The 24,004-nt window shown below is 46.5% G+C and overlaps 1 protein-coding gene across 1 annotated transcript in view; it reads left to right on the forward strand.

Moving 5' to 3' along the window:
- LOC147724578 (fibrocystin-L-like) overlaps positions 1-24,004 on the forward strand; it is a 1,433,379-nt gene that overhangs the window by 380,878 nt on the left and 1,028,497 nt on the right. The window contains exon 15 of the mRNA XM_086966122.1: positions 11,671-11,771. Within this exon, the coding sequence (XP_086822248.1) occupies positions 11,671-11,771 (101 nt within the window). The remainder of the gene's footprint in view (positions 1-11,670; positions 11,772-24,004) is intronic.

The raw sequence follows: 24,004 nt of genomic DNA on the forward strand, positions 1-24,004 counted from the left end.
AGATTTACGGTGCAGAAGGTACACTGCGAAGAGGGAGTCGGTTCTCAGAGGCTACCAGATGCTCTTACCGTACCTGTCACCATAGGTCCTATAGTATCAGTGTACAACCCAGAACAGACCCAAAACGAGAGTCAGCCACAAATGGACAGGGAAAGAAGTACCAGTGAAGGTAGAAGTAATGTTGCGGAAGAATGGAACCAATGGTCCAGACCTATAGAAAGGAGTACCCCTTTGGCAGCATCGGCAGACTCATCCAGAGAACAGGGGTGTTTAAGAGGACCGATGGATCTGAGAGGACCACGGCCCGGTCGATTAGAGAATTGAGGCCAGATTTGAGAACTTGGGAGACAGTCGTGGATACCCAGAGCGACAGGTCAAGAGACGACTGTAGGCATTGGGGTCAGGAGAATAGGGGGGTATCCCATTGCAGGTCTGATGGAAGCAGGCAGGAAGGGGACCGTGGGAGTGAGGAAAGTAGGGGTATGTCCACACATGAAACTGAAGAGAAAAGACAAGACTGGGACCGCGAAAGATGGGAGCGAGGAAGTGTTCCCCATAACACCCCCGAGGAAGACAGACGAGTGATTCAGGAATGTAAAGGGAAAGACTCTAGTGAAACCTCTAGTCAAGGGACATTGAGAGCGGTGATAAAGGCAAGGAGAATAGATGTGCTAAGACTTAAGTCAGAGGTGTAGGAGATAGTGGAAGGTACAATACCCCTGGAGAGAATAGAACTTTATGAACCAGATGAACTGTTGTTTGTAGCGAAAGATGTTACTCGCAGAGCTAGGGCAGCTCACGAGAAACTAACTGAATTAGTGAACAAATACTCAGTGGATCTGACCAGGACAAAGGCATTTCAGGGTGGCCATAGGTTACAATATACAGACCAAGATCTAGACGAGAAGAGAGGGATCGGAATAAAAACCCACATCAGGGAGTTAGTTGTGGGAATCCGAATATGGGTTCAACTGGACAAATGGGAGGAAAAGTGGTAAAAAAAAGGTGTTAGGTGGAGCACTATAGAGACGTCTCCAGAAGCTGGGCTGATGCATGCAGAAGCATACCCCTTGAGGGAGGTAGCTCATGGAGGATATGTGCATGTACCCTGAAGCAGGGGAGATTTGGCTGCTTTTACGAACACATTTCCAAAATTAAGAGAGAGCCCAATAGAATGGTACAAGCAGGTAGAGAGGTTTGTCAAGATCTCGAAGGTACTGTGGGTTGATTTGAACACATTGTTTGACATTGTGGTTCCCGGAGATCTGTGGGTAGCATGTAAGATTAGTGTTGAATGGCCCACAGAGGAGCCAGAACGAGATGCACTCACAAATGGACCCTCACCTAGGGTGATGATTAAGTACGAACAGGTGATTACGTGGTTAAAGACTAAGGTGCCACCACAAGACATAGATTGGGTGAAAATAGACCGAACTAGACAAGAACCGAAGGAGACAGTCCATGAGTACTATGAAAGATTATTGCAGATATTCAAGCAGTGCAGTGGTTTGGATGTGATGGATCCAAAGGACATGGGACAGTTTGTGTCCAAGTTTGTTCTGGGACTGAGACCTGAGATCTGTCTCATGATACAACAACATTTGATTTGTTGGCAGAACAAACCTCTGGACGAGATCCTGAGGTATGCAAGGTACTGCAGTGATGAGATAGACTCTAAGACTAAGAAGCTCAAGGATAAGCTGATGCTAGCCCAGATGCAACCGGGAGGACAGGGTCAGTCTGGAAATGGAACATTAGGGAGAAGGTCGGGCGGTCAGAAAAGGGACAGCGAGGATGTTCCAAGGCCAAGGGTAGACCTGGCAACTCTGAAAAAGACAACTAGGTGTCATCAATGTCACGAGATCGGGCATTGGAGGCGCGAGTGTCCTCATAACCCGGAAAACCAGGTACAGGAGGAGGAAGAGGAGAGTCAGGCCCCTCAAGTACCGAGAACAACAGTAGTTAAGCTCAAGGCAGCAAAAGGGGGGACTTCCGCTCTTAGAGCTCCAGTTCCCCAGCCACTGAAGATTGCGGCAGGGAACAGGACTTACCAGCAGATGCCTCTCCTGGTAGACGGAGACGAATACTATCACTTTGACCAAGTGACAGGACGGTGCCTGAATGAAGAGGAAGATTGCACCTTAGGGGCAGCATTAGAGATAGATCAGAGAGGACCCTTTGTAGAAGCTGATGTAGCCGGACACCCCACCACCTTTCTGGTGGATACGGGTGCGACTCGTTCTACCGTACGGTCCGCAGTGGTTCCTAACTTGCCCCTTTCCGGACAAACTATCCAAGTTGTGGGAGTCGCAAATAGGAAGATGACAAACCCACTGACTGAGCCAGTCCCGGTAAGAATAGGAAACTTCAGGGACAACCACCAATTCGTGGTATGCGATTCTAGTCCTGTGCATCTGCTAGGAAGGGATCTACTATGTAAATTTAATTGCACCATCTACTGTACACCCAAGGGAGTGGAGTTAGAGACGAACGATGATGATGCTGCATTTAAGGTTGCAAACACACGCGTATGCATAGAACTTTATCCTGCACTAACGGTGGAAGAACTCCCCTGGGACTTGAGAGAGACAGTCAGACAGGAAGTTTGGGACTTTACCGGAGAAGAGATTGGATTGATCAAAGGAGTGGAGCCAGTTAAGATTCAAGTGAGGCCGAATGCAGAGTTTCCAAGAATACCCCAGTACAAACTGACCCCAGAAACAAATGCGGGAATAAAACCTGTGATTGAATCCATGATTAGACAGGGAATCCTGAAGGAAATAGTGGGCAGTCCGTGTAACTCTCCAATCATGGGCTTGCAGAAGCCTAGCGGGAAGTTCAGGATTGTGCAGGATTTACGAAAGGTGAACGACATAGTTGTTCCATGCTGTCCAGTGGTACCGAATCCATCAGTGATATTGTTTCAGATCCCAGCACAGGCTGAGTGGTTCACAGTGATTGACTTGTGTCAGGCATTCTTCTCAATACCATTAAAAGAGGAAAGCCAATTTCTTTTCGCTTTTAAGCTGGAAGATCGCGTGCTAACATGGTGTCGTATCCCTCAAGGGTATCAGAGAGACCATCAATCTTTAATCAATTGTTGAAGAGGAATCTTGAGAGTCTAATACTGCCCCAGAACTTGGTTCTCGTACAGTACATAGACGACCTCCTTGTTGCGTCAGAGACAGAAGATGCCTGTAGAATAGACACCATCGCATTGTTGAACCATCTGGCAGAAAATGGTCACAAGGTATCTCCCAGCAAGCTACAGTACTGTCTGTCTGAAGTCCTGTATCTGGGACACAGAATAGAAAAGGGCAAACGAAAGGTATCTCCCGATAGAATAGAGGCCATAATGAAAATGATGGTGCCCTCTACGCAGAGAGAAGTTAGAATGTTCTTGGGAATGGTTGGCTACTGTCGCCAGTGGATTGCTAACTTTTCCTTGAAGGCGAAGCCCTTGCAGAAACTGACGCTCAAGGACGTGAGTGATCCGGTACCATGGGACACCGACTGCATGATGGCTTTCCTTGAGTTGAGAGAGGACTTGTGCCGTGCTCCGGCTCTGGGAATTCCTGATTACACCAAATTGTTTTCATTGTTCTGCTGCGAGCGAGAGGGTTGCGCGTTAGCAGATTTAACCCAAGATCTTGGAGGTGTCCGTAGACCAGTTGCTTATTTCTCGGCTACTTTAGACCCAGTAGCCGCAGCGTTGCCCGGATGTCTCAAATCCGTTGCTGCAACAGGTGTCAGCATTGAGAGATGTGAGAGTATTGTGATGGGACATCCACTGGTGGTACATGTTCCACATTCAGTAGAACTGTTAATGACCAGGACCAAAACGCAGCACTTGACCAACAATAGGCTCACACGCTACGAGCAAGTCATACTTGCCGCGGAGAATGTGACTCTTAAGAGGTGCTCGGTTTTGAACCCTGCTACATTGATGCCATTGCCAAATGTCTTAGATGATGATTGTGAAGACCACGACTGCCTTGAGGTGACTGAACTGTGCACCAAACCCAGACCAGACATTGTCGATGAGCCATTGGAAGACCCTGATGAAATTTTCTTTGTAGACCGCTCATGCATAAGAGACAGTGCTGGACAGTTAAGGGCGGCTTTTGCTGTTTGTACGATTCATGGGATAATCGAAGCTGCCTGCCTAGACGGAGTACACTCCGCTCAGGTGGCTGAGATAGTTGCGTTGACACGTGCCTGTTTGGCAGCCAACAAGATTCGAGTTACCATATACACTGACAGCCGATATGGGTTTGGTGTGGTTCATGACTTCGGTCAGTTGTGGTCTCAAAGGGGTTACATGACATTGTCAGGTTCCCCTATCAGGAATGGAGAATTTGTCAGGTTACTGCTGGAGGCGTTGCAGAGCCCAGCAGAAATCGCTGTGGTGAAATGTACAGCTCATGGCAAAGGTACTGATTTTGTGTCCCTGGGTAATCGTTATGCTGATGAAGTTGCACGCTATTGTGCTGAACAAGCTTACTCATTCACTGACCAAGTTATCGAGGGAATGCATGGAGGGACCGAGCTAAACATGATACTTGAAGTGGCAGATACTTGGGATAAATTGAGGAAGATGCAGGAGCAAGCGTCAGATTTCGAGAAAAGAGTGTGGGTGACCTCTGGTTGTACCAAAGGGGATCTGGACTTGTGGGTTTCAGCTCATGGGAGAGCTGTGTTGCCAAATGAACTAGTGAGCCCAATGGCCCGACAGATACATGGTCCTGTGCATTTGGGAAGGGATGCAATGATACGAGTGTTTAGGCAGACTTGGTACAATCCCAAGTTTAGAACGGCTGCGGAAGTGGTGTGTCAGAGATGTGTTACGTGTCAGCAAATGAATGTTGGGAAAAGGACACCAGTCACGTTAAGTCATGTTGGGAGGTCTGGAGGGCCTTTCAACAGAATGCAACTGGATTTCATTGAGATGCCGAAGTGTAATTGCCTCAGGTATGTCTTAGTGATTGTATGTGTGTTTTCCAGATGGGTTGAGGCATACCCAACTCGTAGGTGCGATACACTCACAGTAGCAAAGTTATTGTTGAGGGAACCAGTGCCAAGATTCGGGGTCCCGACCTCTTTGGAATCGGACAGAGGGACGCATTTTAACAGTGAAGTTGTGAAGATGCTCTGCTCTGCACTGAACATTGACAAGAGACTGCATTGTAGCTATCGACCAGAGGCTTCTGGCATAGTAGAGCAAATAAATGGAACCCTCAAAACACGAATGGCGAAAGTGTGCTCATCCACGTCCCTGAAATGGCCAGATGCTTTACCGTTGGTGTTAATGAGCATGCGTAGTACACCAGACAGGAGGACAGGACTTTCACCTCATGAGGTGCTGATGGGAAGAGCTATGAGATTGCCGTCCGTCACTTCAGCAGCCTTGCTATATATCACAGATGATCTGATTCTTGACTACTGCAAGGGACTATCTGACGTCATCCATTCTGTGTCTCTTCAGGTGCAGACCGCCGAAATCCCGGCATCTCGAGACCTTTGTTACGACCTGTGTCCAGGTGACTAGGTTCTGGTGCAGAAGCACATGAGGAAGAGCTGCTTTGACGTCCCCTGGCGAGGCCCGTTTCAAGTTATCCTGGTGACGAACACTGCCGTAAAGTGTGGTGGATTGCCGAACTGGATACATGCTTCTCACACCCGAAGAGTTCCAGCACCCCTGAATGAAACAGCTCCTCTCGTTGAAGGAAATCCAGCCGTGGAAGAAGATCCACTAGAGGGGACAAGTCAAGCTGTGGGAGTGTCTGAAGAGGCTGGTAACTCATCTGACCGAGCTGAGGGAGATCACAACGACAGTGACACAGAATTCGCATCCGAGGGGGAAAGCTGCTGTGAAGGTGATCTCAACCCTGAAAGAGCTGAAGGCAGAGATGAGCAGGTTGTGCCGACGAGAAGCAGAGGAGTGAACAGCACAGAGGCAAGTTGCCTGAAAGGCGGAAAAGGCTGAACGTGAGGCTGACCTCTGAAAGAGATCTTGCACCTGTATCTGAAGAATCAGACCCGGAAGGGGAAAACAAAGAGTCAGAGGAAAAGGGTCCGAGGAGATCAAGGAGGGTGAGAATACCTTGTCGAAGATACGCCACTCCGGAGTGGACCTACCCTTTGACAAATGCCAGGTGTACTGAGATCCGGGAGGGTGAGGTCGGTGCTTGTGACCGATACGACTCCCAATGTTAAGTTGGAAGTGATACTGTTGGTACCTGGACTGGAAATCGAAGGTATACTGACAATCACGATTCCTAATCCCCCTTTCCTAAGTAAGATAAATGACTTGATTCTGAATAGACTGCTTTTTCCTACATTTGGCCCTGAAATACCTGCTTATGAATCAATAGTCCTTCACATGGAACTCTTGGATTACGTGCTATGTGCAGTTGGAGAAAATCTCATCATTGATCCGTAAAGACTTTGTAAATAGCTGTTGAAATTACTTAGAGCCGAGTGGAAGAAGAAGAAATTTAGGGGCATCCCTTAGAGGACGGAGAAGGGTCAGGGTCGCCTGAATGCGAATGGAAATGAAGAATTGAAAGGGGATCTCTGCTCCTAGACGTGGTTCGAGAAAATTTCATAAAGCCAAGAAAAGACTTTGTGTTGCTGCTAGAAACGAATCACGCTGTCTGAGACCATGGAGGCTGGGAACCCGACTCGTAGGGCAAAATGTATTCTAGGTACACTTATAGGGGTAGTGATATTCTTTATATTTCTAGTAGTTTTAGTTTCTTATTTAGCACCACAAGAGCAGGAAGCGGAGGTTGAGGGAACACCTACACCTACCACTCCTAGCCAGAAAGAGGTAAACATAGGAGCCGAGAAAGCTTTGTTAGCAGAAGAAAGCCGTAGATTACATGCAGATTTGTCCAAAGGAAACTTTGGAAAGAATGCGCATGCCAAGTTGTTGTATGAGTATATTGATGCGATGGATGCGAAACATTGTTATGTGTGTATGCAGTTGCCTGCTTCAGTAGACGAGGGTATTAGATACCATCACCTGCCGTTGACGTATGGAATTTCATGTAGTTTGCTGCTTAGCATATTTTTATGGGCGGAATCATTTTGAATATTTCTTTTCGAATTATGATGCTGTGCTACCGGAAGTCCCAAACTATAAGCATTTGAACAAGTGGGACTATTATAAGTCAGAGGATAGACTTAGATACTTTTTCATCCCAACGCGAGGAATAGACACCTCATATGCTCATCGACTCAATTTGACCTGTTCATTGGCAGAGGTAGTGAAGAAGTTCATAGAACAGGTAGAGGATAGATATCAAAAACAGAAGCAGTTGCAGGCGTCAGGCCAAGGTAAAGTAGATTAAACTGATGAGGAGAAGTTTCATAAGACAAGGGTAAGCTATGGCCCGATAGCATTGGATGAGGTACAGAAAGGGAAATTGTGCCTTCACAGGCCAAAGACATATTATGAAAATGTGTACGTGGGCCAGACAACCTGTGAACACACTTTCACATTAGAATACTACACCAAGGATTTCCTAAAGAGTGTGATGCAAGTGATCCCTACGGTGTACTTTGTCTGTGGGAAAAATGCGTACGTGAGGTTGCCGGATAAGTGGTATGGGACATGTTACCTGGTGATTATTTTTCCTAAGATATACCACACTGAGGACTTTGCTCTGGTGGAAGGTGGACAATTGACAAGGGTGAAGCGAGGAGAGAGTGCCGGTGCAATGGTAGGGGATGTGTTTGGAGCTGCAATACCAATGTTGGGAGTGATTTTGAATGACGTAAAGATACGGCGGTTGGCAACTGTGCTGGATGAATTGTCAATGAGTACAGCAAAATCATTGGTGTTGATTGAGGGTGAGATGTTGTCGATAAGGGCGATGGTTTTACAGAACCGTCTTGCCTTAGACGTTCTTTTAGCGAAAGAGGGCGGAGTCTGTAAACTTTTAAAGGTTCAGGAATGTTGCACGTATATTCCAGATAATTCCAAGGATCTGAAGAAATATATACGTAACATTACTGCAATTCATTACGAAATTGAGGATTTGACGCAAGAGAATACATGGGAAAAGGTTGGCAAGGGATTTGGAAGTGTTGGAAATTGGTTTGCAAGCCTCGGAAGGAGTTTCCTTGGATACGTACTGAAACCCCTTATCATCATAGTGGCATGTGTGATCGGAATATGGGGTTTGTTGAGACTGTACAAATGGTATAGGTCAAACAGATTGGCAAGGTCGATGAGAGTACAGGAACAGAGAATGGAGAACTTGCAAGACAATCAATATCGTAGTCTAAGGGCATTAGAGATGCTCAGGCGAGGTAACATTGCAACAAGTGCTGTATAGCTCGGTCCCTACCCTAAGTAAGGTTGGTGGTGATGACACAGGTCATCAAAGGGGGGACTGAGAGAGCGCAAAACTGTGTTGGAAATTGTAGGGGTGCAGCATATTCATGAGTAATCAGCACCCGCATATATAGAGGATTAAAACCATGTTTAAATGTGACGCAGAGCTATGAAAACATGTGCCGGAATTTACATAGCTGTAACGTATCGTGCTTTGAAAATACTAATGCCACGTTAACTTAGAAATGTTGTTTGCATTGAAATGTTAATCCAGTTAAAGGATATTCGAATAGTCATTGATGTATTTAAATGCATGTTTAGAAATTCACTATTGTATTCATATGACGACATAGAAGTGTTAAGTTAGAAAATGTATTCTTTTTATTATAATAATGAAGGCCTAATGAACAGGAAAATGTTTGCCAATGTTAGAATGTGATATCCCGAAACGTGCAGAGGCCCAGGTGGGGAGAAAGACTGTGTAGGCCGAACTAAGAATGTTTCACTTCACATTAAATCATGGAAATGTCTTTCCTAGAAGGTTGCTTTAGAAAATTAATTGCAAGTAGCATGGAACTGTGAATCGATTTATGTGCGTTCCTTTGCAGGTGCAAGGTTAACTAGAGATAGTAGAGAAGGGCCGATTGTGTATGAGCGTTAGGATGGTAGTCCCAGACATGGAGGAGTGGCTGCGGAATTTAGGGAAGCAACTTCAAGAGGAGAAGACTCTCGGACCCAAGGACGTTTTTCAACGAACAAGGATGAAGATGTCGTAATGGAGTTTTCTTTGAAAGTTAATACTTTTGAGAGGGGCGTACATTAGGGCGTGCCGTCCATATTGTGGGGTTTGTATTAGGGACAGCACCCCGAAGGAGAGCAGAGCAGATGCGCATGAGGGCGAAGAAAGATGCTGGGTAGGCAGAGAGCTTTGCTATGCAACATGGGTTCGTAGGCTAAGTCCGAACAAGTGAGTGTACTTCTTTGGAAGTCACCACAGCTGACACCTTTGTTAGGAGGGAACTTTGCTAAGTAGGGATGTCACTTAGTATAGTATAGGGACAGATTAATCTGGATGTATTTCTTCTTTTCTTCGATGCCTACTAAAACCCAAATTATAGCAATTCTTGCTAGTCTAGTGGTCTTGGAATTGATACTTGTATTGTTTCTCAGTCGATGGAGACTTTTCCGTAGGATCATGTTTGTATTAGTGCCTGTTTATCTTCTGAATCTCTTACTGAGGTGTTTATATACACAACTGTTTTTGGCTTTATAATAAATCTTTAAACTTGACTTTTTGTCAGTGGTTCTTCGGGGAAACCAATGGGGATAGTTCAACTTGACATTATGATGTTAAGATAGATTGCCTTCTACACTCTATGACAGGTAAAAAGGTCTAGTCGAACTGTGGCGGGATTCTAGAAATATTATTCTGATTCTAGAGTGAAAATCCCACCTTTCCAATGGTAAGAGTGAGAGAACTTATGTGTAAAGAATAAGTATTTTGTTGTCCCTATTTTAAGCTCAGACTTACTAAACAATGATTGATCTCTTCCAATATGTTGATGTTTAAATGCATATGGGGCCAGGTGAACAGGATGCAAGGTCTCCATGCATGGCCGCTCACCTTTGTCCCTACAGCCATTCAACAGATTAGCAATGGAAATCTCACTCCCCCTGATACTACAATCTGGTGTTGCAAAAACAGAGGAGACATAAGAGAGTCCAGTTATTATTGCAATAAAAGTGCAGAGTACAACATAAGCAGGATGGTGCAGGTGAGGTAACTAGACACCTGAAGGCCTCTAGGAGAAATAATTCAATCAGGGAGAGAGCAAGCATTTTATACCCAGCATCGACAGTGAGCAGTTTTGTGAATGATATAAGCTTACACCTTACTTCATCAGCTAGGAATTGTGTTGTGTGCTGACTGTGTCTGTGTTTTTGTATATAGGCAGTGCAGCGATGAACTGTCATATTACGACACTTTATCTATAGTGGACAAAACGTTTTGAATTGTTACGCTTTGCAATAGTGAGCACGATTGCTTGGCTGTGCTTATCATATCAGAAAAATAAAATGTAATACTATTTAAACCATGCAAAATCACAGCACGAGGGCTTCTGTTGTACTGTGCAGTTAAATTAAATGAAAACACAGCACTTAGCACAATCCCAAGCTATGGTGGCACTCTTATGGGGTTGCTCAAGGGGCTTGGTACCTGTTGCTATATCCCTGGAAGGTGGTGCAGAATCTACAGGATGGAAAATGTTGATATATTATTTACTTTAGTACTATTTAGTCCAATGCACCGCAAACCTACTCTTTACACTGTTGCTGTAGTTAGTAATTGTCAATAAAGTATATTTCATGCCCATGTTTATTGGTATGCCAAATCACAAAAACTACATGTTAGAAACGGAGATAATGGGCCATGACTTAAATTGTTGATGGTGATGCTACTCAGAGAAAGCTGATGCCACATAAGTGATTAATATAGGCCCGATTCACAAAGGCAAACTGAGATGAAAGTCTAACTTTACAACTTTTGGTATTCACAAAGGGGATTTACTACTTGTAAAAGCCCTATATGAATACAGAAAGTCGTAAAGTTCAACCTGTGGGGCCCGATTCACAAAAGTAAAGTGAGACAAAAGTCTAACTATATGACATTCGGTATTCACAAGGAGCATTTACTAGTCATAAAGGTCCTTTGCAAATGCCATAAGTCGTAAAGTTCAACTTTTGGTATTCACAAAGGGCATTTACGAGTAGTAGATCACCTTTGTGCATAATAAAAATCTTAAAGTTAGACTTTCGTCTCAGTTTACCTATGTGAATCGGGACATACATGTGGTAAAGGCGACATAGATTACTGTCTTGCCGCCCTCAGTTTCAACGTTACCTGAACAAATCATTTCGTTCTGTACATTAATTTCCTTTTGCTGTTAATGTATACTTTAAATTTTGTTATGGTTGCTGACATAGGTCAAGGTGCAACGATATTTTACCAATTCATTCCAGAGAGACATTATATATTGGCATTTCGTTGCATGCACGAACGATGCTACGACCCTAGCACTGCCAAGGCTTCAAATATGGCAATTTTCTCTCTAATACCTGCAACCTTCCTGATTGTTTGATATAAAATTAATTTTGCTTTCATACACCCCTCCCCCCGCCTTATGCTCACTACCTCTTTCGTGTTAAAGCACAAACATTGTGGATGACACGTTTCATTTTGCACTATAAATATGTTAGTAGCAGAGATATTGATGATTTTACTTTAATGTACACCAACGTTATTTCTTTTTTTTTCCCTTTGAAAGGCCATGATTGCCACTGGAGGTTATGGCGGGTATTGGTTCTGGTACTGGCACAACTATGACACACAAAGATCTCCGGTTTTCACACTTCAAAAAGGAAAAGAGTAAGTTGTGTTTTACTTTGTATTGTATTTATTTGCAGCCATTTCTACTGATGAGCCTCACCCGTGCACTATACAATATAAAAGAGTAATTCAGAGTTTTAAAGTAATAATACACAATGAGGCAAAACAGTCAAATAATGTGTTTGGGAAAATAAGTTAGGATAGAATTGGTATTTTGGATTTGCATTTAAAACTAGTCACATTTTCAATTAAGGACAAAATATACAAGTTTTGAGATGCTGTATAGGTAGACGTCTGTTGTGTCGAGAGTGTGGAGTATTGCACACACAAATCGGCAAGTTCCAACTCGCACACTCGCTAGAACGTGTAGGACATGTTATTTCTGATGGGGATTTTTGCTACAGAAACGAATCGTCGTTACAATACCTAAAATACCGAAAAACACTCTATACGAACTTTGTAACTGTGTATGTTTGAAACCATTACCAAAGCTTTCTATGAGAGTTACGCTACATAAAAAAAGTTGATGATGCAATGAGCTTATGAAATTGTGATTGATCTTATTGTCTTATAGACATATTAGCATAAATATCTTGAAATGTAATTTGTAAAGTTATAGTTTTTGATTGAGGGTTTGCTATTTAAAAAAAAACAAAAAAACGAAACCTGACTTCATAATTCATTAATAAAAAAATATTTTGTTGAAAAAGTTTGTAAAATCTCTCCTTTGAGATTCTTTTTTATCAAACAATCTACAAATTGATTCTTTTTGTTGAGTTATATCCGAAAAAATTGGTTGCTGAAGTAATCCTTATGTAAGGGCTGGGGCTTTAGTACCACATGCAGCATGAATGAAGGCACAAACACATTGTCATACGGTCTGAAAATTGCCCCAGGGCACCCTTTTATTAGGAGGGTCACCTGACCGGTGACACCTGTGCTGCTTGGCTGTGGGGTGAGTGAAGAAGTCAGCCCTCAAGGAGTGGCTGGTGGAAACACAGATTATAGACCAGCCCGCCACTACATCCCTCCCAAACTTTATTACAAATGGACGAGTCCAACCTGTGGTAGAGAACAAAATCACAAAACTAAAACTCCACTGAGTCTATTCAGGTCGCTTGCAGGATGATGATGAGAGGATAGGTGCAGCTGGGAGCACCCGGCATCACAGTGCAACTCCATAGCTACTCTGGGCATGAATGGCGGTGTGGATGAAGTCCAGATTTCTCAAACGCCTGCCCATGTTACTACAGTTCACCTGGGCATTGTGGGTCCTGTCCCACCTGAACTCTCTGTGTGAAAGTCTATTTACAAAGTTCACTTTATGGTGCATCTGGAGCATTTGTGGAGTCTGCTGCTGATATTTCTTCAAAGGTGCCAAGGCTCCATGGATAGAAATCATGCAAAGACAGCTGATGTCACTGCAATAGTTGATGAGTCTTCCTCAGATGCCGCAGTGCTTCCTGGGGACTTTTGGTGTAAAAACTTCAGGCGTTCCTCTCTTACCAGGACCCCCTTCTCATGGGAATTTCCTGAGGCCCTTTTCACAGGGCTTCCTCGGGATTGTGTGGACTTCACCGTAATCATCCCATGCCACAACATAGGGCCATAGAAGAATGGCCAACAGCACTACCACCAAGTCGCTTGCTCTGCCTCAAGGGTGGTTGTTTCAGGGTCTGTTCACTCTTACACATCCGGACTCTAGTGCACCAGCTCTCCATACAGTCTTTCCGTGCTTCCTGATACCTGTTGTGGAGCGGCTGCAGACACACTCTCTTGACGGGATGCCCCTCTCACAGGAATCCCTGAAAGCCCTTGCCCCTGGATTGTCATGGGACTGTGGGGGCTGTGAGGGTCGTCGTCACCATCGATAAAAAGGACGCTGACTCGCGATTTCGGAACTGTCTCACTGACGTATTCCATTGGCTTAACAAAAACCACTTGAGATGCAACAGTGCGAAGACCGAAATCATACCGCTGGGCAAAGATTTATCTTTCTGCCCGAAAGAATGGTGGCCCATAGGACCAGAGGCCCCACCCAGTGCAGTGTCTTCCGCGCGGAACCTAGGCGTACAATTTGATTCATCCCTCTCCTTCGATGACCATGTCAGGATCACTGCTGGGCGCTGCTTCGGACTTATTAAATCCTTAAAGAAATTCTTCGACTTCCTCCCCATTGCAGCTAGACAATCGGTCGCGGTAGCTTTAATACTCTCCCGACTCGATTACTGCAATGGTTTAATGGCTGGAGTAAAGAAGTCTACTCTTAGGAAGCTACAAAGCATACAATACGCGGCCGCCAGATTGGTACTGAAACTCCCTAGAAGGTCATCAGCCTCAGCAGCACTAAACTCCCTTCACTGGCTGCCACTTCATAAAAGAATTCTTTTTAAGCTCCTTCTCACTGTGTTCAAATCCATGAAAAATACAGGTCCTCATTACTTCGCTAATCGCTTCACGCATTACAACCCTCCACGATGCCTGAGATCCTCTGGGACCAATCTCATCACGATCCCGAGGTTCAATTATAAAACTAGGGGTGGGAAAACTTTCACTGTCCTGGCAGCAAGGGCCTGGAACAAGCTGCCCGTTAACCTCAGACTAGTTGAAAAGGAGAGTCTCTTCAGGCAACTCCTGAAGACATGGGTGTACCAACAATCAGACACCTCTGTACTGGCAGCAATTTAGATCCAGATTCTCAACACGTATCACTATCACTTACATGCTTGCTCAGCGCCAAGATGTTCCTTCCGGAGCGAAAGTTTGCGCTCTACAAATACCCACAAATATCAAATATCAAATATCAAATATCAAATATCAAATAGACCATGCCATAGGCTCACTGACGAACTCCCAACAGGGCCACGGCCAAGCCGCTTATGCAATCCCAAGGGTAGATGGCACAATGGTCGAAAGGGCTTTCTTCAGAACGCTTCAGCTTCACCGGGGCTCAGAGATGGTTTCTGAGTGGCCAGCCTCCTGCAGTGCCATGAAAGTCTTGTTATTCTCAAGGGATCTTGCCAACATATTGCTCCACTCTAGAGTTGTGGTGTTCCTTAGGTGGTTAAATTGATGCATTGGATTGTGATCACAATCACCAATAACTGTCGGTGATCTTTTGGGTGGCTGGTCTATCATCACCTTTTCCTTTTTTGAAATTCGCAACGATGTCGCGATGATCAAGATCACTTGGCGAAATCGGAAAACAAAAGCAGACATTCAACGACCAACACCACATTAAAAAATGTTAGAGTAAAAAATGAATTCTAAGTATTGCAATACACACATTATGAACTACATCACTGCCCAAAAAATATCTTTGCATATGTATTTTTCTAGTGAGTTTTTTAAAAAACAGTTTGAACTCTATTTTCTGTTTTTGGTTATGATGATGTCAATGATCTCGATGAATTCGGTAACCACAACAATTATGTCTTTTTGGGAGGTGTAAAACAAATATATGCACACATTTTACAGTATTTTAGACACTGGAGGTTCATTGCTGAAATGCTTTAAGTCATATTTTTATAGGGAGTTTTTAGAAAAACAATCTTTTAAACTGATTTTCGGTTTTGCGATGACGCCACGTGCCGCGATGATATCAGTAGTCGCAATCACTGAGAATACGGTGCGAAATGACAAACCAACAGCACACATTCAAAAGCCACCACAAAAATACAAAACTTATAACTGCAAAATAGATTATAACCAACACACTAAACATATTACGATCTAAAATAATTTATAATAGCATGTATGACTCCCTTAATATCTCTATAAGATGGTGTATAACTCTTTCAGTGGAATCTGTATCTGTATGCATCAATGTATCAGTAAGTCTCTCATTCACTGTGTGAATATTTCAGTGGCTCTGTGAGATGGTGCATCTGTCTATCAAGGGTTGTGTAAATAACTGCGTAACTGTCTCAGTGTATGAGTGGGCCCATCTGTGATTGGTTGCATAGGTCTTTTAGTCAATCTGTGAGTAGGTGCATGAGTGCGTTTGTGTATTTAAAACTAAGTATATGACTGTCTGACTAGATCTGTGAGCTGAAGCATGAGTGCCTGAGCGGGTGACTTAGTGGGTGCCTGACTGTCTGAGTGGACCTGTTAGTGAGTGCATGAGTCTGTCAGTGCCTCAATGACTGGGTGTGTGAGTGTCTGAGTGGTTCTGTGAATGGGTACATTGGTCTCTGAGTCTCTGTGAGTGGGTGTGTCAGTCTGAGTGTATCAGTGACTGGGTGAATTAGTCTCTGAGTGGGTCTGTGAGTAGGTGTGTGAGTGACTGTGTGGGTGTGTGAGTATCTCAGTGGGGGTGTGAGCGAGTTTTTGAGTGTCTGAGTAGATCGTTGAGTGGGGGTAAGAGTGTCTAAATGGTCTCTGAGTAAGAGCATAAGTCTCTCAGTGGGTGAGTGATTGGGTGCATGGAAAAGTGTCTGTGTGGGTCAGTGAGTGGATGCATGAGTCTTTGTGTATTGGCATTTATATAGCGCACTACTTACCCGTAGGGTCCCAAGGCGCTTCGACCGCTGCGAAACCCTTCCTGGCTTCCCTGAGAGATGGTCCCTTAATGGGTATCTCCAGGGTGAGACCAGGCATCCCCGGCGGTCTGGTGGGGCCGTTAGTGAAGATGAGGCAAGCTAATGCCCAGAGTTGCAGAGTGTGATCGCTGATCAGAGTGGGCACCGAGGCGAGAGAATTATCGAGTCCGCTGACCCTGGTCCAGAAACCTGCCGCGCCGGGAATCGAACCCTGGTCCCGGGCCGTCCTCTGCTCTCGGGTATGCCGCCTCTAACCAGTGAGCCACACTACTTCACTAGCCACACTACTTCACTTTGAGTGGGTGCATGCATACCTGAGTGAGTCTGTGAATGGGAGTGTAAGTCTCTGAGTATAGGAGTGAGTGACAGAGTGCAGAAGTCTCTAAGAGTGTGTGAGTAACTATATGGGTGTTTGAGTGGGTGGTTGAGTATCTTAGTACATCTATGAGTGGATGTATGAGTGTCTCTGTGGGTCTGTCATTGGGTGTGTGAGTCTCTGTGTGGGTCTGTGCATCAGTGCATGACTCTCCAAATGAGTCTCTAAGTGGGTGCATGAGTATCTGAGTGGGTCTGTGTGTGGGTGCATGATTGTCCAGGTGGGTCTGTGAGTGTGTGTAAGAGTCTCTAAGTGAGTATGAGACTTTACAGATACATTTATGAGTGGGTCTCTAAGTAGGTATGTGAATCTTTGATTGGATCTGTACATGGGTGAGTCTCTGTCCAAGTGAGTCTGTAAGTTGGTGCACGAGTACCTGAATTGGAATGAGAGTGGGTACATAGGTATAAGACGTGGCATGTGACTGAATGTATAAGTATGTGAGTAGGTATGTGAATGGGTGTATAAGTATCTGAATGAGTTTGTGAGTGCATACAAGAGTCTGTGACAGTGACCGGTGAGTGTGTAAAGTATTTATATTTGTATTATATTTTCACCAATATTAGCCACGATAACATGTGGGACAGCACTGGCAGTCGCGGCCTTGTAGTGAATATCGTGCACAATCAAAAAGAAATATTTTGGACGAATAACTTGTCTCACTAATACCCCCATGTCTCAAACATGGGGTCAGATTATATCCACCCTGAACCCTTATCTTGGCTTTCAAAGACATTTTCCGTCCAGGAACCATTCCTTGGATACAATGGTAGCCATGACTTTCTTTTCAGGTTATGTCCAGCCAATCACAGCATTCCCAATGGCACGCTTTCATGTTTTATCTAGCACACATTGTGATTTAACCGCGAAACCGCAACATCTTTCTGTTCAGGTTGTGTCCAGCCAATCCGAGCATCCCCGCTGGTGTGCGTTTTCGTGATTTACCTTGACCAAGTCATGATTTCACAGCGATCAACTAAAAACTGCTGCAAATATCCACAGCCAGAGATATTACCATATCGTTCAGTTTTAATTACACAAAAACGATGTATTTCACCAAATAACAAAAAAGATATCTGTGTAACAACATCGACCTTTCTGCCAAATTTGGTGTTCTGTACAGAATTTCGGGCTATAGGTTCAACAACGCATTCCTATGGGAATTAACATTACAAATGCACCCTTATTTGGTGCCCTTATTTCTTGGGCGCTACTGCACGGATAATCCCAAAACTTTCCATGACACACAGAAGCTAATTTGATACTTAAAGTTCATGGAGATTGGTCCAACAATGCCAAAGTTATAGGCATGTCAAAAAATGCTTTTCTTATGGACACCTGCTGGCAGTCACGGGCAGGTAGTAATAGTTAGGACCTAGTTTCCATTGGAGAAGCGTTCTTTTTCCCAATAACATTGGTGCCGTTTGATGATTCTTCACAAAATTTTACAACATTAGTATGACAGTAGATTCAGCTGCTGTGTTGAAAGTTTTGGGGTGATTGCTCAGGCAGGGGCCAAGAAAAAGGAGAGTCGAAAACATGTTTTCTCCATGAAATTTCCCATGGTCTGGACTTGCTCCACAACGGTCGCTCCCCTGACCCTCTGCCTGCCCTAGCGACGCTTGCTGACCACACCGCCTGCCCTGATTGAACTCCTGGACACCCGGACACCGGCTACATCAGAGAGCGCTTCGACCACTCCCAAGCGCGTGGTATCGTTCATTTTGCTATCACTGCTGCTCATTGGCCCTGCATAGCGGCGACTTATTTACAGGCTGATTTGTTTGTTGTGTGGAACTGTACCTTTGCTCTCCCTCCGGCTGTGCCCCTGCTTCGTGCACGCGACCATAACGCCATTTTGTTGTTGTTTACCTGCGGCCCCTGTCTCCTCCCCGCTCCTGCCTCCCGGCAGCCCCTCCCACACACTGGTTTAACTATCTAGCCCCGTCCTCCGTCCCACCGTGACCGTCTGGACTTGCTCCACAACGGTCGCTCCCCTGACCCTCTGCCTGCCCTAGCGACGCTTGCTGACCACACCGCCTGCCCTGATTGAACTCCTGGACACCCGGACACCGGCTACATCAGAGAGCGCTTCGACCACTCCCAAGCGCGTGGTATCGTTCATTTTGCTATCACTGCTGCTCATTGGCCCTGCATAGCGGCGACTTATTTACAGGCTGATTTGTTTGTTATGTGGAACTGTACCTTTGCTCTCCCTCCGGCTGTGCCCCTGCTTCGTGCACGCGACCATAACGCCATTTTGTTGTTGTTTACCTGCGGCCCCTGTCTCCTCCCCGCTCCCGCCTCCCGGCAGCCCCTCCCACGCTCCGCCCCCTCCGCCATCCATTTATGGCCAATGCCTCCACGCGCAGCGTCCACGCGCTTCGGACACGCCGAAGGTGCGCCAAAGGTAAGCCCGTCTACGCCCGTCCGCGCCTGGACCGCGCCCAGCGCCAGACCCCCTGCCCCTCGCGCTGCCCAGCCCCCCCGCGCTACCTACGATGCCGCCACCCTTCTAGCCCTTAACCCCGGTCGCGCTCCCAACTGCGTCCAAGCCGCTCCTGGACGCACCCATGGACCGTTCTCCTGCTACTCCTGCAAATTTAGCGGCACTGACAACATCTCCGCTCCGACCGCACCACAGATCCCCGACCGCAACCACCTACAATGCATCCTTCTCAACACCTGCTCGGTCCACAGGCACGCCATTGACCTTTGGAACCTACTAGACACCATCTCGCCTGACGTCGTCTTCCTAACGGAAACATGGATGAACGCTTCCTCCGCCCCTGACATCGCCATCGCTATCCCTGAGGACTATAAGATCACACGCAAGGATCGCACCGACCATACAGGAGGTGGAATCGCTATCGTCCATAAGAAAACAATCTGCATTTCAACCAGCTCTGATGCCAACCTCGCCAACTCTGAACACCTTCACTTCCAGATCCACATCGACCCCAAGACCACACTCAGAGGCACCCTCCTCTACAGACCACCAGGACCCCGCGCAAAATTCAGTGAAGACATCACGGACTTCATCACTCCACACGCGCTCCCCTCCAAAGACTACATCCTTCTGGGAGACCTCAACTTCCACCTTGAAAAGAGCAACGACCGCAACACCGCCACCCTCTTAGACAACCTCGCCAACCTCGGACTTAAACAACTGGTCACTTCCCCCACCCACATCGCAGGTCACACTCTCGACCCCATCTTCACCTCCAGCAACCATGTCTCCTTCAGCCACACTACAGATCTCCTCTGGACTGACCACAGCTGCGTTCACTTCACATACAACAAGCCGAAACCCATCATCCACCTCCAACCAACTCTACAAAGAAACTGGAACAAAATCACCACAGAGCAGATCTCCACATCACTCCTTCAAACCTCCCCAGCCCTCTCTTCTAACGCCAACGAAGCCGCCTCCAACCTCACCCTTTGGTTATCCAACACCGCCGACACCTTAGCACCACTGAAAAAACGTCAACACAAACTTGGCATCAAGAAGGCCTCATGGTTCAACGACGACCTCAAAAAATCCAAGAAACTGTGCCGCTCCCTTGAAAAGGCCTGGAAAAAAGACCAATCCACCAGTAACAAGGACGCCTTCAAAAGCGCCATCCGTACTCACCACCAACTGATCCGAAAAGCCAAGAAAACAGCATTCAAAGATCGACCTGACAACAGCGCCCACAACAGCAAGGAACTTTTCAACATCATCAAGGAATTTTCCAACCCCTCGACCAACTCCAACGACATCACCCCCTCTCAAACCCTCTGCGACTCCCTAGCCTCTTTTTTCCACAACAAGATTGCTGACATCCACAACAGCTTTGACAACCAACCCGGAAGCCAACCCACCCTACCATCAGCTGACCATCTTCCCCCCGTTAACACCCTCAACGCCTGGAACCCAATCTCCACTGAGGACACCATCCGCCTGATGAATTCCATCCACTCTGGATCCCCCACAGACCCATGCCCCCACCACATCTTCAACAAAGCAGACTCTGTCATAGCTCCGCACCTCCGAGACGTCATCAACTGCTCCTTCAACTCCGCTACCTTCCCAGAAGATTGGAAACACGCTGAACTCACCGCCCTTCTGAAAAAACCAACAGCAGACCCCACCGAACTCAAAAACTACCGCCCCATCTCGCTTCTCCCATTCCCGGCCAAAGTCATCGAGAAAGCTGTCAACAACCAGCTCGCCGCCTTCCTCGAAGCCAACAAATCCCTCGACTCCTCACAGTCCGGCTTCCGAGCCAAACACAGCACTGAGACCGCCCTCATCGCAGCAACAGACGACATTCGAACTCTACTGGACAATGGAGACACAGTCGCCCTCATCCTCCTCGACCTCTCCGCAGCCTTCGACACAGTCTGCCACAGCACCCTTTTACAACGCCTCAGAAACATCGGAATCCAAGGAAAAGCACTGGAATGGATAACCTCGTTCCTCACCGGAAGAACCCAGAGAGTTCGCCTCCCACCATTCAAGTCCGAGGCCTCTGAAATCATCTGCGGCGTACCACAAGGATCCTCACTCAGCCCCACCCTCTTCAACGTATACATGAGCCCCCTCGCGGCCATCGCCCGCCAACACAACCTCAACATCATCTCCTACGCGGATGACACTCAACTGATCCTATCTCTCACCAAGGACCCCAGCACCGCTAAAACTAACCTACACGAAGGAATGAAAGAAGTCGCCGAATGGATGAAACAAAGCCGTCTGAAACTGAACTCAGATAAAACAGAAGTCCTCATCTTAGGTAAATCCCCCTCTGCATGGGACGACTCCTGGTGGCCGGAAGCCCTCGGAAATGCACCCATCCCGACAGACCACGCACGGAACCTTGGCGTCATCCTGGATTCTTCACTCTCAATGAACAGACAAGTCAGCGCCGTATCCTCTTCCTGCTTTAACATTCTTCGCATGCTCAGAAAAACATTTCGCTGGATCCCCTCCGAAACAAGGAAAACAGTCACCCACGCTCTAGTCACGAGCCGTCTGGACTACGGAAACACCCTCTACGCAGGTACCACCGCTAAACTCCAGAAGAAACTACAACGAATCCAAAACGCCTCAGCCAGGCTCATATTAGACATCCCACGCAACGAACACATCTCTGGTCACCTTAAAGACCTCCACTGGCTACCCGTCAATAAAAGGATCACTTTCCGACTGCTTACCCACGCACACAAATCACTCTACGACATCGGACCCGATTGCCTCAACTCTCGACTTTCCTTCTACTCCCCCTCCCGCCAACTTCGCTCTTCCAGCCAAGCCTTCGCCACTGTACCTCGCATCAACAAGACCACCATGGGAGGCAGATCCTTCTCATACCTGGCTGCCAAAACATGGAACTCACTCCCCGCTTACCTTCGCCTCACCCAGAATCACCTTGCGTTCAGAAAGCAGCTTAAAACGTGGATATTTGACAAATAATCCACCTCCCCTTCCTAAGCGCCTTGAAACCCTCTGGGTATGTAGTGCGCTATATAAATGGTATGACTTGACTTGACATGGTCATTTTAGACAACACTACAGCCAGAACTGCTGAACGGAAATACACTAAATTTAGCACAAAGGTTGCTCTTGGTCCAGAATGCGACCATTTTGTGCATTGGTGTAAATCAGTCTAGTAGTTTCTGAGATATTAGAAGCATACTGGGTGACCAGGGCCAGGGCACCCAGGTAGAAGTGGCTGGACCCCCGGGGATGGGGTCCCTCAGGCCGAAATCAGCCCAGGATGGTGGCTGCATGGCCCTTCTCCACCATTAAGTCCTGGCTGGGCCCCCGGCCTAGTGTGAGTGGCTGTGTGGTTGAGTGAGTGGTTGTGTGAGTGACTGTATTAGTGAGTGAGTGTCTCTGTAAGCGGCTCTATGGGTGAGTGAATGATTGCATGAGTGGCTGTATGAGGGAGTGAGTGGGTGTGTGAGGGGCTGTATGGGTAAGTATATGGGTGTTTAAGTGGCTGGATGCATGGGTGATTTGGCTGTGTTAGTGGCTGTATGAGTGAGTGAGTTGGTGTGTGTGAGTCATTGAATGGGTTTGTGAATGGTTGGGTTGGTGTGTGAGTGGATGTATGAGAGGTTGTATGGGGTGTGAGTGGGTGCGTGAGTGGTTCTGTGGATGATGTCATCAGTGATATCATTTGAAATGCCATCAGTGATGTTACTGACTGTTAGACCTGACACCCTTGGCGTGGTTTTTCCCCATCTTTTTGCCTCTGACTCCTGTATTTTTGATGCTGTGCCAGATTTCGTTTTTGCTGGTTTAGATGCTTTGGACACTCTGCCACTGCTGATCAGTGCCAGAGTGTAAGTGTTCCCTATGTAAATTGTCATATTGATTGGGTATACCTGATTGGCATATTTGTATCACCATGAAGTCCCTAGTAAAGTGCACTGTGTGTGCCAGGGCTGGTGATGACAGATGCTACTAGTGGGCCTGCAGCGCAGATTGCGTCACCCACATAAGTAGCCCTTAAATGGTGTCTCAGGCCTGCCAGCGCAGTGCCTGTGTGCAGTCAATGGACTGCCATGTCTGCCTGGCCAGTGTCCCCACTGGCTGGGCCTAACCCTTCCCTGTCTGTGCACATCAGTCACCCCTATGGAAGGCTCAAGGTACCCCCCTGGTCAGGGTGCGGTGTATGGGTAAGGTAGAGCATGTACTAGTGCAGGTAACATGCTCTGGTAGTGAGCATCAGCCATTTTGTGTGCTCACTGCTGCAAGGTTATCTTGCTCCATAGATTAACATGGGGGAGGCTGGTCCCAATGGATACCAGCCTATCTTCCCATAGGAACAAGATGGGACATAAGTGATTGATATCCCTGAACTCAGAATTTAATACCACATCTTTTAGGAAAGGTTGTTTTTAAATTCTGTGTTTGAGAATAGTACTTTTAGAAAGTGGCTATTCTCTTGTCTGGTTTGAGGGTGACAGGGGCTGCAGAGCCCCCAGGAGGTTGTCTGAGTCAGCCCGTGGATGAAAGGCTGCATCTGCTGCCAAGGAAGTGGGAGGAGATAGCACCTGGGAGTGACTAGGGCTGTGCCTGCCTGACCACAATGCTGGCTCCACCTCCCGCTGGGCGACTGTCACCTCTGTCCCTGATACTGAAAGAAAGAAGGAAGCCAGGAAACCCCCAGTGCCCCAGCAACACCCAGAACTGGTTTAGACCGGGCTCAGGGCCCACTTGCACAAAGACTTCAAAGAACTTCAAAGACTTTTTGGGGTATAAGAGAAGGACCCCGGACAACAGAAAATCAGATTCTACAATCAAGAGGAACCTCTGCTGGAAGAAGGACTGCTGGAGATCTGAAGGAAGATTGCCTTGC

This window comes from Lissotriton vulgaris, chromosome 4_1 (genome assembly GCF_964263255.1).
Source record: "Lissotriton vulgaris chromosome 4_1, aLisVul1.2, whole genome shotgun sequence".
Classification (NCBI taxonomy): domain Eukaryota; kingdom Metazoa; phylum Chordata; class Amphibia; order Caudata; family Salamandridae; genus Lissotriton; species Lissotriton vulgaris.